Source organism: Dreissena polymorpha, chromosome 4 (genome assembly GCF_020536995.1).
Source record: "Dreissena polymorpha isolate Duluth1 chromosome 4, UMN_Dpol_1.0, whole genome shotgun sequence".
Taxonomy (NCBI): Eukaryota; Metazoa; Mollusca; class Bivalvia; order Myida; family Dreissenidae; genus Dreissena; species Dreissena polymorpha.
The window spans coordinates 127832219-127849629 of record NC_068358.1 but is presented as its reverse complement, the minus strand read 5'-3'; the positions used below and the strand labels follow the sequence as shown (position 1 = coordinate 127849629).

The 17411-nt window shown below is 37.4% G+C and overlaps 1 protein-coding gene across 9 annotated transcripts in view; it reads left to right on the top strand.

Moving 5' to 3' along the window:
• The window catches only part of LOC127876360 (myocyte-specific enhancer factor 2C-like), a 147828-nt gene that overhangs the window by 119612 nt on the left and 10805 nt on the right, over window positions 1-17411 (top strand). For all 9 annotated transcript variants that reach the window (XM_052421532.1, XM_052421534.1, XM_052421533.1 and 6 more), the window contains 3 exons: window positions 359-511; window positions 6761-6944; window positions 17068-17264. In XM_052421532.1, coding sequence (XP_052277492.1) covers window positions 359-511; window positions 6761-6944; window positions 17068-17264 — 534 coding nt within the window. The remainder of the gene's footprint in view (window positions 1-358; window positions 512-6760; window positions 6945-17067; window positions 17265-17411) is intronic.

Here is a 17411-nt window from a genome sequence, read left to right as displayed (position 1 = left end):
ATGGTTGGAGATGAAGCCTTAAAAACTTTTATCTAGTAAGAAAGGTCTTAAATTTACTAGGATATTCTAAGGGACTACAAAGGTGTCAAAGTGAGTATCTGCGTGGTAAAGGGTTACTAGCTTTATGACTGGGTTTTTACTGTAATTATAAAACTTGAGCCCCCAATAGAGAGGCTGATGCCTGATGGGAGTTTGTTTGTTATGCATGTGCGTTATGCGTTGTCCCAGATAAGCCTGTGCAGTTCCCACAGGCTCATTAGGGAAGACACTTTCTACCTGTACTGGATTAACCCTTAGAAGAGTTTTGAGCCCATAATAGAAAAGCGGATGCCTTATGTGTGTTGTTTGTTATTCACAGGCCCTCAACAAGAAGGAGCACAAGGGGTGTGACAGCCCTGACCCTGACTGCGACCCCTACAGCAACTCCATAATGAGCTTTGAGGAGAAGTACAACAGAATGAATGAGGACTATCAGCGAGTGCTGCAACAACAACAGCAGAACCAGCTTAGGGTAAGCATGTTTGAAGCAATTTGGTCTGGGATAACTTGGCGTAATGCATGTGAGTTAAGTGTCATCCCAGATTAGTATGTGCAGTCTGCACAGGCTAATCAGAGATGACACTTTCCACTTACACTGTATTTTTGTTTGCAAGTGACTTCCTTTAGACTGCACAGGCTAATCTGGGAGGACACTTTATGTACATCCATTACGACCATTTTTTCCAGAACCAGCTGCGGGTATGCCAGTTCTATACAAGATACAGAAGTTTCTGAGCGTTAAAAGTAAATCTGTTGTGTCTTCATTACATTTCTGCAGAAGCTACATGGTTTCACACAAAACTTGTTGAACAATTGGTGTGTGTTGACTGAAATAAGCATGATTGTGTGTGTGTCTGTCTTTTGTGTATTTGAAAGTGGATGAGTTACCTTAACAGCATCAACAACATTTTAGGGTGAGGCATACCCTAGGGTTGAGTGTTTCCCCACAACCTTGCTTCATTCACATTCAGACTTAATAATATTTGTTTTAAACAATCAGCGTATTTTTTACCGGTCAAAATGTTTTGTGATTCAAGGAAATTTCTACTTGCTGCTTGTCCCCAGGTTGTTTGGTATACAAAGTTTAAATGTTTTCATAGAGTACGAAGAATAATCTTTCACAGCTTGCGTGTTATGAATTAAATATAACTTGGGATAGGCGATTATTTTCAGGATTTACTTCACAACCTTATCGACCTGTTAGGTGGGCGTAGTGACATTATTCCTGTACAAAAGCTTCAAATTAGCTTAAAAAGCAGCCACTTTTTCCAAAGATCATTTGAATTTCAGAACTCTGAACGATTCTTTTCTGTCAGTATTTAGCAGGATATTAACTGATCAAGCTTTATTTTGCAACTTTCTCTGTGAACCAAACATTGCACAAATATATACTTTAGAATGTTGTCCTTGTTTGTGACGTTTTAATTTACTGACCCTTTATTGCTTTAGAATCAACAGCTCCCGCAAAATACATCACAAGAAGATTGTTCCATACATAAACAATTACACAATAAATATTTGGCAGACCTACAAAAACAATTTTTACCAATTTGATGCACTCTTTGATATATATTTGACTTGTGGCAAACTGTGTGACAAATTATTACATAATTGACTAGAGTCTAAACACTTTACAGACCAACAAACATTGAACAATATGTTCTGAATTTATTTTCAGTTACACCCTTGAGGAGTCAGCTTAATTAAAGCATTCAGATTTCTGAGAGTTTGTAGACTGTTATGGTACACTGTTATTGTGTAGACAAGCTTTTTATGACTGTTTTCTTGTTCAGATTTCATTTCTTTGATGTGGATTAATTAACTGTAAGGTCTGAAGTCCAGACTCTGAAGTCTAGACCTTAGGACTTGCAGGGACCTATATTGCTGGCTGTAGCCTTTATTTATTTTCCTTGTGATGGATTCTTCCCTTTATTGATCAATGAAGACTTCCAAGAACTAGACTACATATGTTTTATATAAAATTGATGTCCAATATTTTGCTATGATAAGAATTATGGTTCCGCACGTGTGATGTAATTTCTATGGGTTCTTGTCCAGGATATAGGCAACTGCAGGACAGTATCAGAGTTTCAGAAATCCTATCCTATGCCAACTGCACAGGCTAACTTATGACGACACTTATTATACGCACATGTATTAAACCCTGTTTTTGCGAAATATTGTTCTCATTACCTTTGAATGCCTCTGTCGCCCCTGTCAGTTGGTCGGTCCGTCGGTCCGTCCACCAGATGGTTTCCGGATGATAACTCAAGAATGCTTAGGCCTAGGATCGTGAAACTTCATAGGTATAGGTACATTAATCATGACTGGCAGATGACCTCTATTGATTTTCAGGTCACTAGGTCAAAGGTCAAGGTCACAGTGACTCGAAAGAGTAAAATGGTTTCCGGATAATAACTCAAGAATGCTTAGGCCTAGGATCATGAAACTTCATAGGTACATTGATCATGACTGGCAGATGACCCCTATTGATTTTCAGGTCACTAGGTCAAAGGTCAAGGTCACAGTGACTCGAAACAGTAAAATGGTTTGCGGATGATTTCTCAAGAATGCTTAGGCCTAGGATCATGCAACTTGATATGTACATTGATCATAACTGGCAGATGACCCCTATTGATTTTCAGGTCACTAGGTCAAAGGTCAAGGTCACAGTGACTCGAAACAGTAAAATGGTTTCTGGATGATAACTCAAGAATGCTTAGGCCTAGGATCATAAAACTTCAGAGGTACATTGATCATGACTGGCAGATGACCCTTATTGATTTTCAGGTCACTAGGTCAAAGGTCAAGGTCGCAGTGACTCAAAATAGTAAAATGGTTTCCGGATGATAACTCAAGAACGCTTATGCCTAGGATCATGAAACTTCATAGGTACATTGATCATGACTGGCAGATGACCCCTATTGATTTTCATGTCACTAGGTCAAAGGTCAAGGTCACAGTGACTGGAAACAGTAAAATGGTTTCTGGGTGATAACTCAAGAAAACTTGGGCCTAGGATCATGAAACTTTATAGGTACATTGATCATGACTGTCAGATGACCCCTACTGATTTTCAGGTCACTAGGTCAAAGGTCAAGGTCACAGTGACAAAAAACATGTTCACACAATGGCTGCCACTACAACTGACTGGCCATATGGGGAGCATGCATGTTTTACAAACAGTCCTTGTTTCAATTAAACATTGATAATTCTTTCCGTTTTCATTAAAAGCAATAATGGATAAAGCCCAGTTTGACTCATCTGAAAAGAAAGGTCTCCATAGAAACCTCTATATTGGATGTGATGTCAAGGCAACTCTTCTTCATGTTCCTTGGAAAATGTTAACCTCATCAGCCATTATCAGGAAACGCTTTTATTTCAACCAAAAGAAACATGTTCCATTTTAAAGCAGTCAAAATTGTATGTCAATACAATTGTATGTGCTTGATTTGAACATAATATGCTTACTTTAAGTATGTGACTGTATTGTACATAAAATGTACATTCCATATAGATAAGTTAACATTATATAATAATAAGCAATTCCACTGAAATTGTAATAATATACAAGGCTCGCTGTGGGAACACTAATGGCTTGGCATGTGCGTAAAGTGTCGTAGTCTGCACTGGCTAATCAGGCACAACTCTTTCTTCCTGGATTTTTGCTTAGATTAGACTTCCTTTAAATGAAAAATGCCATACAAGCAAAAAGTGTTGTCCCTGATAAGCCTGTGCAGACTACACAGACTAATTTGGGACAACACTTTAAGCCCTGTTTTCAAATAAGGCTGCTCACACTTCTAATACTGCTACTTGGCCAGACATTTTTGTGAGATGATATGCAATTGGGACTTAGTTGTTACGGATGTCCATTTGCTGTAAATCTACATTATTTATTTGTCGGGTGTATAAAAAATATGGAGAAACCCACTGATGTTTCAATAATTTTGTAATTTATTATTTCTTTGGAAAATTATTATCTCTTGAAAACAAAATGCATAGTTTAAATGCAAATTACTGTAATATTGTTACAACATAAATTCTATTACAAAAAATCGACATTAGTAGGTAGGATATGCATATAAGTGTCATTATATGTAAATTGTAAAGAAATCTGGAGAAACTACAGCTGTCTTGTAAAAGATTTCATTTTATGGTTTTATATTTACAAGATTGCAGCTAATCTGGGTTTCAAGAGACATATTTTCTGTAATTGTGGACAATTTGTTCACACAGTGTTGGCCATTTAGGACCTGTTTTATAATCTGCAGTGGCATTTTATTTCAAAAAGCATATTAAACTCTAGATGTGTATGGCTGTTTTTATGCTCCCCCAAAATTTATTTTGGGGGAGCATTATAGTCGCCGCTTCGTCTGTCAATCCGTCCGTGCACAATTTTTGTCCGGGCTATTTCTCAGCAACTAATGACCAGAATTCAATGAGACTTTATGGGAAGCTTCACTACCAAGAGGAGATGTGCATTTTATCAGTGGGTTCTGGTCGGATGATTTTTCACAGAGTTATGGCCCTTTGAAATCTTCTATAAACTGTATATATAGTGCAATTTTCGCCGGGCTATTTCTCAGCAACTAATGACCGGAATTCAATGAAACTTTATGGGAAGCTTCACTACCAAGAGGAGATGTGCATATTATCAGTGGGTTCTGGTCGGATGATTTTTAACAGAGTTATGGCCCTTTGAAATTTTCTTTAAACTGTACATATAGTGCAATTCTTGTCTGGGCTATTTCTCAGCAACTAATGACCGGAATTCAATGAAACTTTATGGGAAGCCTCACTACCAAGAGGAGATGTGCATATTATCAGCGGGTTCTGGTCGCATGATTTTTCACAGAGTTATGGCCCTTTGAAATTTTCTATAAAAAAAACCCTTTCCCCACAACTACTGTGCCCTCAAGACGTTTCCTTTTTTCCGAATATACAGTGCAATATTGTGACCAAAAAAAACTTTGGGGAGCATCACCTGTCTCGACGGTTTCTTGTTTTTTAACTGACAGCCATACAGTTTCGGCCCTGTTTTCGCTTATCTTGTGACACTTTTCCTTTTTTCCGAATATACAGTGCAATATTGTGACCAAAAAAAACTTTGGGGAGCATCACCTGTCTCGACGGTTTCTTGTTTTTTAACTGACAGCCATACAGTTTCGGCCCTGTTTTCGCTTATCTTGTGACACTTTGATCATGGAATTTTACAACCGGATTAGGGTCATAAAACATGGCAGATACATGCCTGAGGGCAATCAACAATTATATTCCTGTAACTGGGTAAATAACCATGTATACTGGTTGAAAGTAAAGAATTAATCCAACAGCATTTGAAACAATGTAAAGGAAGCAGAATGTTTTTTTGTTCTCTATCATTTCAGGTAAGAGTTAGCAAAGATGTGAAGTAGTATTTACTTTTTAAAGCAGAAAATGAAGAGTTAATCAGTGTTAATAAATGAAGAGTGAGGTCGCCGTGGTGTAGTGGATATAATGTCCGCCTAGCGACCGGGAGGTCACGGGTTCGATCCCCACGATGGGAGCGTTCTTTAGATGTCCCCCAGAGACACTAAGTACTGGTTCTAGGCCCAGGAAAAGGACTCGAGAGCGTTTCAAATGAGCCATAGGCTTTCTATGCAATCGAGCTTAAAGAAATAGGTTTAAACTAAGAGTTAATCACAAGAAAATTATTGTACATTAACTTATTGCATTTATTTCAATAAATCATAATTTTCGGACACTTTAATTTGGGTCTCTACATTTGTGGACACCTGTCTTTATAAAATATTCTTCGTATCTAAATTTAATCTATTTTTAAGGGTCCGAAAAATTAGAGTAATTATGGTAATATACGCACATTAAAACTATTAATATTTTCTCACATCTCACACATTTTGTCTTGTAACAATAACAAAATGGTGGAATTATTGGCATTTATTGGTTTTACAATGTTCACATTTTTATAACACACTATCTAGGACTTTGATATTCCCCTAAAAGGTTGTGTAGAACCACAATTTCAGGAAGATAACTTGCTTTCTTAGAAGGGACACAACTCTTGATGCACAGGCCAATCTGCAGGAAAGACACTATCGGCTTTTATGGAATTTTTTGTTTACAGGAAGTCTTATGTAAACAAAAATTAACGTTTAGACAGAAAGTGTAGTTCCTGATTAGTAACTGCACAGGCTAATATTGGGCGACTCTTAACACACACGCAATAAGCCACATTATTTTATTTTGCATTTCACCGTCTACCTTTTTAAATGTTTGTCGGCAATGGCCAACAGGCCGGTGGGCTTTTGCCATGTCTGGAATACTGTATTGTGTTTTTAATTTGTCGGGTTAGCAGCCGACTAAATTTACAGAGCATGTTTTGCAAATCAGTATGTGTTTAGCTAGCTTAGCTACGCTAAGGACTGTTACTCACTATGCTAGGAAAGATTACCGCTGCCTGTCTGCACTGCAGAGGACGAATGCTTAGGAGCATCTGCTATACTATTGCAGTGGGTGTATTTACCAGCTTAATGCATGTCAAATAAGATTAGCCTGTGCACACTGATTAGCCTGTGCAATTCACATTAGCTAATCAAGGACGACAACAGAGAACAACTTCATTGCCTTCAGCGCTTTGATTTGGATATATGTTGCTCATTGAGAATGTAACAAAATAGAGTATAAAATATAAACCTCTCTGTTTTCTTTATATTTCCAGTCTTCAATGTCCCCATACCCCCCAGGCGGTCTGTCCCCAGGGGGCATGTCGATGCACAACTCCCCATACATGAACCACAGTCACCCCGGTCATATGGGTCAGCACAGCCCGGCCATCAGCAGCCCAGGGCTCCTCCACCCGCCCACCGGGCACCCGAGTCTGAGCCCGAGACCAAACTCAACAGGTAAGTGACCTTCTTATGTGAGCATTGTAATGGGAAAACTGGCCTAATGCACGTGTTAAAAGTTTAATTCCAGATTAGTCTATGCAGTCTGTGTTTTTTTTAAAGGAAGCACCTTCTTAGCAAAAATCTAGATAAGCTGGAAAGTGTTGTCCCTGATAAGCCTGAATGCACAGGCTAATCAGGGACGACCCTTTACGAACATGCATTAAGCCCAGTTTTTTTTCCCTGAACAAAGCTCATATATAAGTGTTGGTAATAGGTTCAATCACAGTTTGTGTTTCATTTTAATACGTTTTCTCATATATTATCTGTAAAACAAGATGTTCCATAATAGAACCAGTCATAATAGTAAGTATTTTACTATTATTAATGTCCATGGGAAAATTCCCCCCTTCTTTTTCCTTCAAAACCTCATCTTTTATGGCACATGTCTAAGGTGCTTAAGGTATTAATTACTATAATGCTGGGGGAGAGGGGTGGAGTACTTGATTGCATGTTTTCTGCAGATATATAAAAAAAAAAGAACAAACATGTGTCTGGCTTTACAGCATCAGAATCTCTTATTATGCATGGTACAGCAAAAAGAATCACCACACATCAATTTTCCATTTGTGCATGTTTCTTAATACTCTAAACATGTGTTGAGCACGTGACAATATTTATGCAGCCTTAGTTCTTAACTTAAATACATATGAAGGCTCACGTGCCAGCCACGCTATTATCTCAGGTGGGAAATCAGAGTAAAAGGTGTAAAGATAGAACTTGCTTAAGCGTGACACAAACTATTTAAATTTTTGAAGGCACCAATGAGCTCTATTGGGAAAGTCCTAATGAAAACATGCAATATCTCATATCTATTATTAAAATGATTGGCCGGGTTGTACTGAAGTGGAGCTATTTGTGTCTTTTACCGCACCACCCACTAGCCTGCAGACAATAGTATGATTGTTGTTGTAATTTTAGTCCACTGCAACTTTTTGTTCTGTGACTCATTTTTTCCTGATGATTATTTTTGTTAGCAAAAACTAAACTAGAGCCAGTGTTCATGAATGTTTTAGAAACACATGGCATTGCACATGTGGGTATGCAGTTTGTTTGCCTATCATGACAATAACAGTTTTACTGTATAAAGTGGTAAGTTAGCGCAGTGGAAATATTTGCGAATTTCGTGAACGCAATAAATTCGCTAAATTTTCTGCCAGCCAAAATTGCGCCACCATTGAGGTAGAAATTTATGGTGACATCGGGTAAAGATAATTACTGTATACCATCGTGTAAGAAATTTAACTTCTATTGGCTTTGAATACATCAAAGATTGCCAAAGCTGTTTGGTTACATCTGAAAATAAATGACGAACAAATAAACTGATTTGATTTGAATGAATTGATGTAACAAACAGTTGTTTAGGTATCACATATCGATCAATACATTAGCCCCGTTAGGAAAACATGTTTTCACATATTATCGCTTGATTACAATAGGATTATTGTTATCGGAGAAAAGGCATTGTTAATAGTTTTTGCCCATAAATCAATATAGCACGGTAATGTTTTGTCATTTATATTAAAGTTACCTTTGATATTTTGTCAATATGCGACTATTAATTTGACACAAAAGCTATAGCGTTATAATTTGTGTGTACTGGCAGATTTAGTTAAATTCAAATATAAAACTACATGAATTAAAAATAGGGATATTTAATTATCGCACACTTAAACCATTAAGTGCTTTAACGTGATGAAGTTGAACTTACCTTTCTACTGGAAGATTTTCCCTATCGATTCTATGTAGGTTCTGTGGATTCTACGTAAGAACTACTATTTCCTGTAAGCCACTTCAACATCTTGGCTTCGTTAACGCAACTTATCTGACTACCACTCATAGTCGGATTGTATGTAACCAGCAGTAAATTGCAATTTTTACAACTTTTAATATTTTCATGTCCTTTTGATACGGGCGATTTGCTAACATTTCCTTACGATAAATGCCTGTTTTTTTTATTCGCTAACTTTTTGACACGCGGAAATATTCACTTATACAGTAGTTTGCCCAGTCAGTCTTAAAATGCATGCCTTGTTTTACCAGAATTTTTTTCTCTTGAATGATGGCAGCCTGTTGCTATATAACTAATGAAGTAATAGGGAGATGTACTGGATTCACCATACACCATATGTTATCAAATAGTTTGGACACATTTATTCATTACTATAACACAGATTGTCATTAATTGGTAAATAACTGGTGTACCTTAGAATGTTATTGAATAATAGGCAGATATTTAATATCTTTGTATGGAAATCAATGATACAACTAAACAATGTTAGTGTGAGCCATGCTGTTGGAAAATGTGGCTTAATGCATGTGCCTAAAGTGTCTTCCCATATTAGCATGTGCAGTTCACACAGGCTTATCAGGGACAAAACTTACAGCCTAGACTGGATTTGTTGTAGAAGAGACTAACTTTAAACAAAGAACACCAGTTAAGAACAAAATGTCATCCATTATTAGCCTCTGCGGACTGCACAGGCTAATCTGGAAGAAGACTTTACCCACATGCATTAAGTCTGGTTGACCCAGAGCGATACTCATATGTATACAAGAAGCGATGGGCAACGATCCATTTCCATCATCATTTGTTATATTTCCATGTGTTACATAAGCTGTTACTGTACAGCCTTATGGGGTAAAATGAACAAGCTTCGTTATTCTATGTACTTTCTACAATAATTGCCTCTGGTAGGGCAGATTTTTATGAGAATTCAAACATAACTGCTGTTACCTGCTAGACTGAATGCCTATTGACTGTTTCGTTATTACTATACCTTTCAAAAGTGTGACATTTCATACAAAAATTACAAGCATTTGATGTGTTTGTATCAGATGCGTTTCTAAAATGCATAATTATATGCACAGAGCAAGTCTCATGATATAATGAAGAAAACAGTTTTATTATGCCCCCCTTCGAAGAAGAGGGGGTATATTGTTTTGCACATGTCGGTCGGTCGGTTCATCCACCAGATGGTTTCTGCATGATAACTCAAGATCGCTTAGGCCTAGGATCATGAAACTTCATAGGTACATTGATCATGACTGGCAGATGACCCTTAGTGATTTTTAGGTCACTAGGTCAAAGGTCAAGGTCACAGTGACTCGAAATAGTAAAATGATTTCCGGATGATAACTTAAGAACGCTTAAGCCTAGGATCATGAAACTTCATAGGTACATTGATCATGACTGGCAGATGACCTCTATTGATTTTCAGGTCACTAGGTCAAAGGTCAAGGTCACAGTGACTCGAAATAGTAAAATGGTTTCCGGATGATAACTGGGGCCAGTCAAAAAAAAAATGAAAAAATAGTATTATAAGAAAAAGGAAAAGGGCACCAACGCAATCCTACTACCGGACATAAATTCCAAGGCACTGCTACACAATTCATATGTTTATCAACAAAAACTCTGCACAGATTTTCAGCAAAATAAATTATCTTTCAAACGGTACCTGTGTCATTCCATTCAATGCAGTATTAAACTTTCCACATGGCCTCAAACACGAGAAATTGTCCAAAATTCGGTCGATGTAGCTAAGCCTGTCTACTTGTGTTTACACTGGAGGAGTCCTGGGCCCGTATTCACCAACCGATTCTTAGACTTAAGAATAAAGAATAGACTTAGAACCAAGAAAATGTGTTCAGTGTTTGAATATATACAGGCCTCAACTGGTGATTATGTAATTAACCAAATGTTCTATACGAAGAATAATATAGATAGAGATGTTTACTGCAGAGTTTGAATCAAAATTAAAGAAATTCTTGAATATTCTAATTTAAAGAATTTTCTTTATTCTTAGACTTAAGTCTAAGAATTGTTTGGTGAATACAGGCCCTTAGGCACGTAATAAGCGATTCTGCAATAAATTGTCTATGTCTCCATATAAAACACATCCAAGGAACACTATCCACGTCAATAACTCACGCGGTCTCCAAATATTAGCCAAGAAATCAACTCGTTTTCACACACAATAATTCTTAACGTAAAAAGCAACCATTGGCCTGTGTCAATGTCAATTGTTACCTTACCTTTTAACTTTTTACAATTTCAACCAATCAAATAATGGCGTTCCAAAATCTGCGCGATGTGGTCGGCAAATGGCTGCTTTTGACATTTAGAATTATTGTGTGTGAAAACGATTTGATTTCTTGGCTAATATACGGAGACCAAGCGAGTTATTGACGTGGATAGTGTTCCTTGGATGTGTTTTACATGGAGACATAGGCAATTTATCGGGTAATCGCTTATTACGTGCCTAACAGGACTCCTCCAGTGTCAACACAAGTGGACAGGCTTAGCTACATCAACCGAATTTTGGACAATATCTCTTGTTTGAGGCCATGTGGACAGTTTAATACTGTGTCGAATGGAATGACAGAGGTACCATTTGAAAGATAATTTATTTTGCTGAAAATCTGTGCAGAGTTTTTGTTGATAAACATATGAATTGTGTAGCAGTGCCTTGGAATTCATGTCCGGTAGTAGGATTGCGTTGGTGCCCTTTTCATTTTTCTTATATATACTATATATTTATTATGCCCCCCTTCGAAGAAGAGGGGGTATATTGCTTTGCTCATGTCGGTCTGTCGGTCGGTCTGTCGGTCCGTCCACCAGGTGGTTGTCAGACGATAACTCAAGAACGCTTGGGCCTAGGATCATGAAACTTCATAGGTACATTGATCATGACTCGCAGATGACCCCTATTGATTTTGAGGTCACTAGGTCAAAGGTCAAGGTCACGGTAACCAGAAATAGTAAAATGGTTTTTGAATGATTACTCAAGAACGCATATGCCTAGGATCATGAAACTTCATGGGTAGATTGATCATGACTTGCAAATGACCCCTATTGATTTTAAGGTCACTAGGTCAAAGGTCAAGGTCACGGTGACCCGAAATAGTAAAATGGTTTCTGGATGATAACTCAAGAATGCATACGCCTAAGATCATGAAACTTCATGGGTAGATTGATCATGTCTCGCAGATGACTCCTATTGATTTTGAGGTCACTAGGTCAAAGGTCAAGGTCATGGTGACCCGAAATAGTAAAATGGTTTTTGGACGATAACTCAAGAACGCATACGCCTAGGATCATGAAACTTCATAGGTAGATTGATCATGACTTGCAGATGACCCCTATTGATTTTGAGGTCACAAGGTCAAAGGTCAAGGTCACGGTGACCCGAAATAGTAAAATGATTTTCGGATGATAACTCAAGAACGCTTTTGCCTAGGATCATGACACTTCTTAGGTACATTGATCGTGACTCACAGATGACCCCTATTGATTTTCAGGTCACTAGGTCAAAGTTCAAGGTCACAGTGACAAAAATCGTATTCACACAATGGCTGCCACTACAACGGACAGCCCATATGGGGGGCATGCATGTTTTACAAACAGCCCTTGTTTATTTTTTGACTGGCCCCTGTGCCTAGGATCATGAAACTTTATAGGTACATTGAACATGACTGGCAGATGACCCTTAGTGATTTTCAGGTCACTAGGTCCAAGGTCAAGGTCACAGTGACTCGAAATAGTTAAATGGTTTCCGGATGATAACTCAAGAATGCTTACACCTAGGATCATGAAACTTCATAGGTACATTGATCATGACTGGCAATGACCTCTTTTAATTTTCAGGTCAAAGGTCAAGGTCACAGTGACTCAAAACAGTAAAATGGTTTCCTGATGATAACTCAATAATTATTAGGCCTAGGATCATGAAACTTCATAGGTACATTGATCATGACTGTCAGATGACCCCTATTGATTTACAGGTCACTAGGTCAAAGGTCAAGGTCACTGCATTCAGTGACAAAAAACGTATTCACACAATGGCTGCCACTACAACTGACAGCCCATATGGGGGGCATGCATGTTTTACAAACAGCCCTTTTTTTAAAGAAAATTTTTTGTCCTATGACCTTATTAAAACAAAATATATTAAATGCCCAATAATGTTTCTTAGTTACAAGCCTCAAGTATGATTCTAACACGCCGTTTGAGAACACTACTGTATCATTATCAATAGTGTGCAAACATAAAGCGTCATTCCATGTACATTTAAAATGATTTTTCTACTAGTGCTTATTTTATGCACCAAACATACTCTTCATGTACAGAATTAAAATTATTGTTGTGTTATCTGTTTGTTACATACTGATTTGAAGAAAAAAGTGCCACAAAAACATATAAGAAAACATTTGTTGACGCAATAAATAAGACAACAATGAAATATGATGTAATACAACTGCATCATATGAAGAGAATAAGGTATTGGGACGATTGTAATGATAACAAATAAGGTATTGGGACGATTGTAATGATAACGAATAATGTATTGGGACGATTGTAATGATAACAAATAATTGTTAAACTGATGATCTTAAGAGCTTGATTTAAATGTGTCTTGTTCTGAAAAAACTGAGCTTAATTCATGTGTGTAAAGTGTCGTCCCAGATTAGCCTGTGCAGTCTGCACAGGCTAATCAGGGACGACACTTTCCGCCTAAACTTGATTTTCGGTAAGGAGGGACTTCCTTGAAACTAAAAATACCATTAAAGCGGAAAGTGTCGTCCCTGATTAGCCTGTGCAGACTGCATAGGCTAATCTGGCATGACACTTTACGCACATGAATTAAGCCCAGTTTTCTCAGAACAAGACACAAATTGTCAGACACAGCATGTTGAGAAAATATTGAAACAATTTATAGCAGGATAGCTTCAGTACATGACTTAAAAGGTCATCAAAAATCTTATCAACCAAGAAATCAACGGTAGCCACAGGCGATTCTATATTTTGCCACATTAAGATATTTTTAGTAATGCCATTGACAGCAAGTTGTAAAAGGTGAGTGGACAAGACACATTGTTTTAAGCAAACAAGGTCAAGTTCTGGCTGAAGGAAGTAATGTTGATGTGTAAAAGGACATATTTAGGTCAGGAATGTGGTTATGAAATCAAGGACAGATCATGAACACATATTTTAAGAAAACAGTATACAATTAAATGAATCTGATACAAATACAAAATAAAAATGAACCTCATTCAGGGAACATTGTGCTTTGTGCTTTCGCTATTACACTACTTTCTTTAAAACAAAAAACAAAATAAAAGCGGAAAGTTTTGTCTTTGAAATTCCTGCACAGGCTTATCTGGGACGACACTTTACGCACATGCATTAAGCCCCATTATCCCAGACTGAGGCTCAATTGTTCAATAGCATAAACTTTATTTCACATGGATAAGTACCTGGCATGATTGTCCATGTCATTGTAAAGCTCTTGTACAGGGTTTCAGGCACAGTATCTTCCTTGAAAGCTGAAGGGGCTATTATTTATGAAGAAGTCAGATTATGAAAGGTTTCGAGCTTGTTTAAAAGGAATTTTCATCACCTTTCTTAAAAGTTAAAAATTACAATATTAAATTCAAAAGTTTGTTTTGTATACAATTTTTGACAATTTTTGTTTCAAAATCAGTATTGGGCAAATTAAACACATGTAAATTTGTTGAAATTTTGCAAAATTTGAACCACACAATTTAAAGTGATTCAACAGTGTCATTCATGCTCTATGGTTATTAACAATAGTATTATTTCCTCATAATTTTTTATGCATTGTCTTTAACTGCATTCAAATGCATATTTTTCATTTAAACTATCGTGTATATGTTACGTTTCATGGCTTCTAGGGGAACACGTCCTCTTAACAGAAACCTCATCTGTTGAAGCTACATGTACGAAGGGGTGATAATTGTTCAATTTTATTGCTCTTTAATGATTAACTGGTGTGTTAATCATATTTGCCTCATTGAATATTCAGATTTAGACAATTATTACTTGATGTGCCTAATGAGATATATTTTAATGAAGGTTTTTGGTAATTTTAAATGTTTTATTGGATGCTTTTTATAAGAGATGTTATGATGTATTTTATTCAATTTGCTTTTTAGCTCACCTGAGCACAACGTGCTCATGGTGAGCTTTTGTGATCGCCTTTTGTCCGTCGTCCGTCGTGTGTTGTCCGTTGTGCGACGTCAACGTTTGCCTTGTTCACTCTCTAGAGGCCACATTTATTGTCCAATCTTCATGAAATTTGGTCAGAAGATTGGTTTCAATGATATCTTGGATGAGTTCGAAAATGGTTACGTTTGCTTGAAAAACATGGCTGCCAAGGGGCGGGGCTTTTTTCCTTATATGGCTATTTATGGCTATAGTAAAATCTTGTTAACACTCTAGAGGCCACATTTATTGTCTGATCATGAAACTTGGTCAGAAGATTCATCCCAATAATATCTTGGACTAGTTCGAAAATGATGCCGGTTGGTTGAAAAACATGGCCGCCAGGGGGCGGGGCATTTTTCCTTATATGGCTATAGTAAAACCTTGTTAACACTCTAGAGGCCACATTTATTTTCTGATCTTCATGAAACTTAGTCAGAAGATTTGTCCCACTGATATCTTTGATGAGTTCAAAAATGGTAACCTTTGCTTGAAAAACATGGCTGCCAATGGGCGGGGCTTTTTTCCTTAAATGGCAATATACGGCTATAGTAAAATCTTGTTAAAACTCTAAATGCCACATTTATTGTCCAATCTTAATGAAACTTGGTCAGAAGATTCATCCCAATAATATCTTGGAAGAGTTCCAAAATGATGCCGGTTGGTTGAAAAACATGGCCGCCAGGGGGCGGGGCATTTTTCCTTATATGGCTATAGTAAAACCTTGTTAACACTCTAGAGGTCACATTTATTGTCCAATCTTGATGAAATATGGTCAGAAGATTTGTCTTAATGATATCTTGGATGAGTTTGAAAATGGTTACGTTTGCTTGAATTACATGGCCGCCAAGGGGCGGGGCATTTTTCCTTATATGGCTATATAAGGCTATAGTAAAATCTTGTTAGCACTCTAGAGGCCACATTTAAGTCCAATCTTCATGAAACTGGGTCAGAAGATTCATCCCAATAATATCTTAAAAGAGTTCAAAATGATGCTGGTTGGTTGAAAAACATGGCCACCACAGGGGCAGGGCTATTTTCCTTATATGGCTATAGTAAAATCTTGTTAACACTCTAGAGGTCACATTTATTTTCCGATCATCATGAAACTTGGTCAGAAGATTTGTCCCAAGGATATCTTGGATGAGTTTGAAAATAGTTTTGGTTGCTTTTAAAACATGGCCACCAGGGGCGGGGCATTTTTCCTTATATGGCTATATAATGGCTATAGTAAAACCTTGTTAACACTCTAGAGGCCACATTTATTGTCCAATCTTAATGAAATTTGGTCAGAAGATTGGTCTCAATGATATCTTGGATGAGTTTGAAAATAATTATGTTTGCTTGAAAAAAATGGCTTCCAAGGGGCGGGGCATTTTTCCTTATATGGCTATAATAAAATCTTGTTAACACTCTAGAGGCCACATTTACTGTCCGATCTTCATGAAACTTGGTCAAAAGATTCATCACAATAATATCTTGGATGAGTTAAAAAATGATGCCGGTTGGTTGAAAAACATGGCTGCCAGGGGGCGGGGCATTTTTCCTTATATGGCTGTAATAAAACCTTGTTAACACTCTAGAGGCCACATTTATTTTCCGATCTTCGTGAAACTTGGTCAGAAGATTTGTCCCAATAATATCTTGTTATCTCAGGTGAGCTACTTTGAGCCTTTCAGGCCCTCTTGTTTTAAATAGATGTTAATGCAACAGATAATATCATCAATTTGCATTTTTTATAGCAAACTGTACATGCTATTTCCTGCATTTGTTTATATAGTTGATAATTACTGACATTTATTTGCACTCTAAAAAAAAAATGGGCATAATGCATTTGCTTTCAGTGTTGTTAAAGATTGGCCGGTGAAGTCTGCATTGAGATTTTTAATTGACAAAATTTCATGCAAATGAAAATCCGATTAAGAAGAAAAATGTCATCCCTGATTAGCCTGTGCTGACTGAACAGGCTTATATGGGACAGCACTTAACGCACATACATTATACCTCCTGTATTTCCTAAACACTTTTTTTTTTATTTGTAAATACAACCTTTAAGTATTCATTTTTTTTCCTCAGGTCACATGATAGACATGAGTAACTCGCCGACCCCCAACGGATATCACCGGGCATCGCCGTGCTCATCTCCGGGGGTGATGGTGGGGAAGGGCCTCTCTCGTCAGTCCCCTCCCATACACAACCGGGTGCCCCAGGGTCACCCTGGACCCCCCAGGCTTATGGTGCCAGACGCCAGAAACAACATGATGAACTCTGAAGTGAGTTACTTGTTGTAATAATAGTCTTGTTATTCAACTATGAATATGAGGATTTGGGCTGGTAATCACCAACCAATTAGATTTTAAACACAATACATTAAGAAGCAAACAATCTGCTTCAGAGTAGCATGCATACGGGTTACTGCT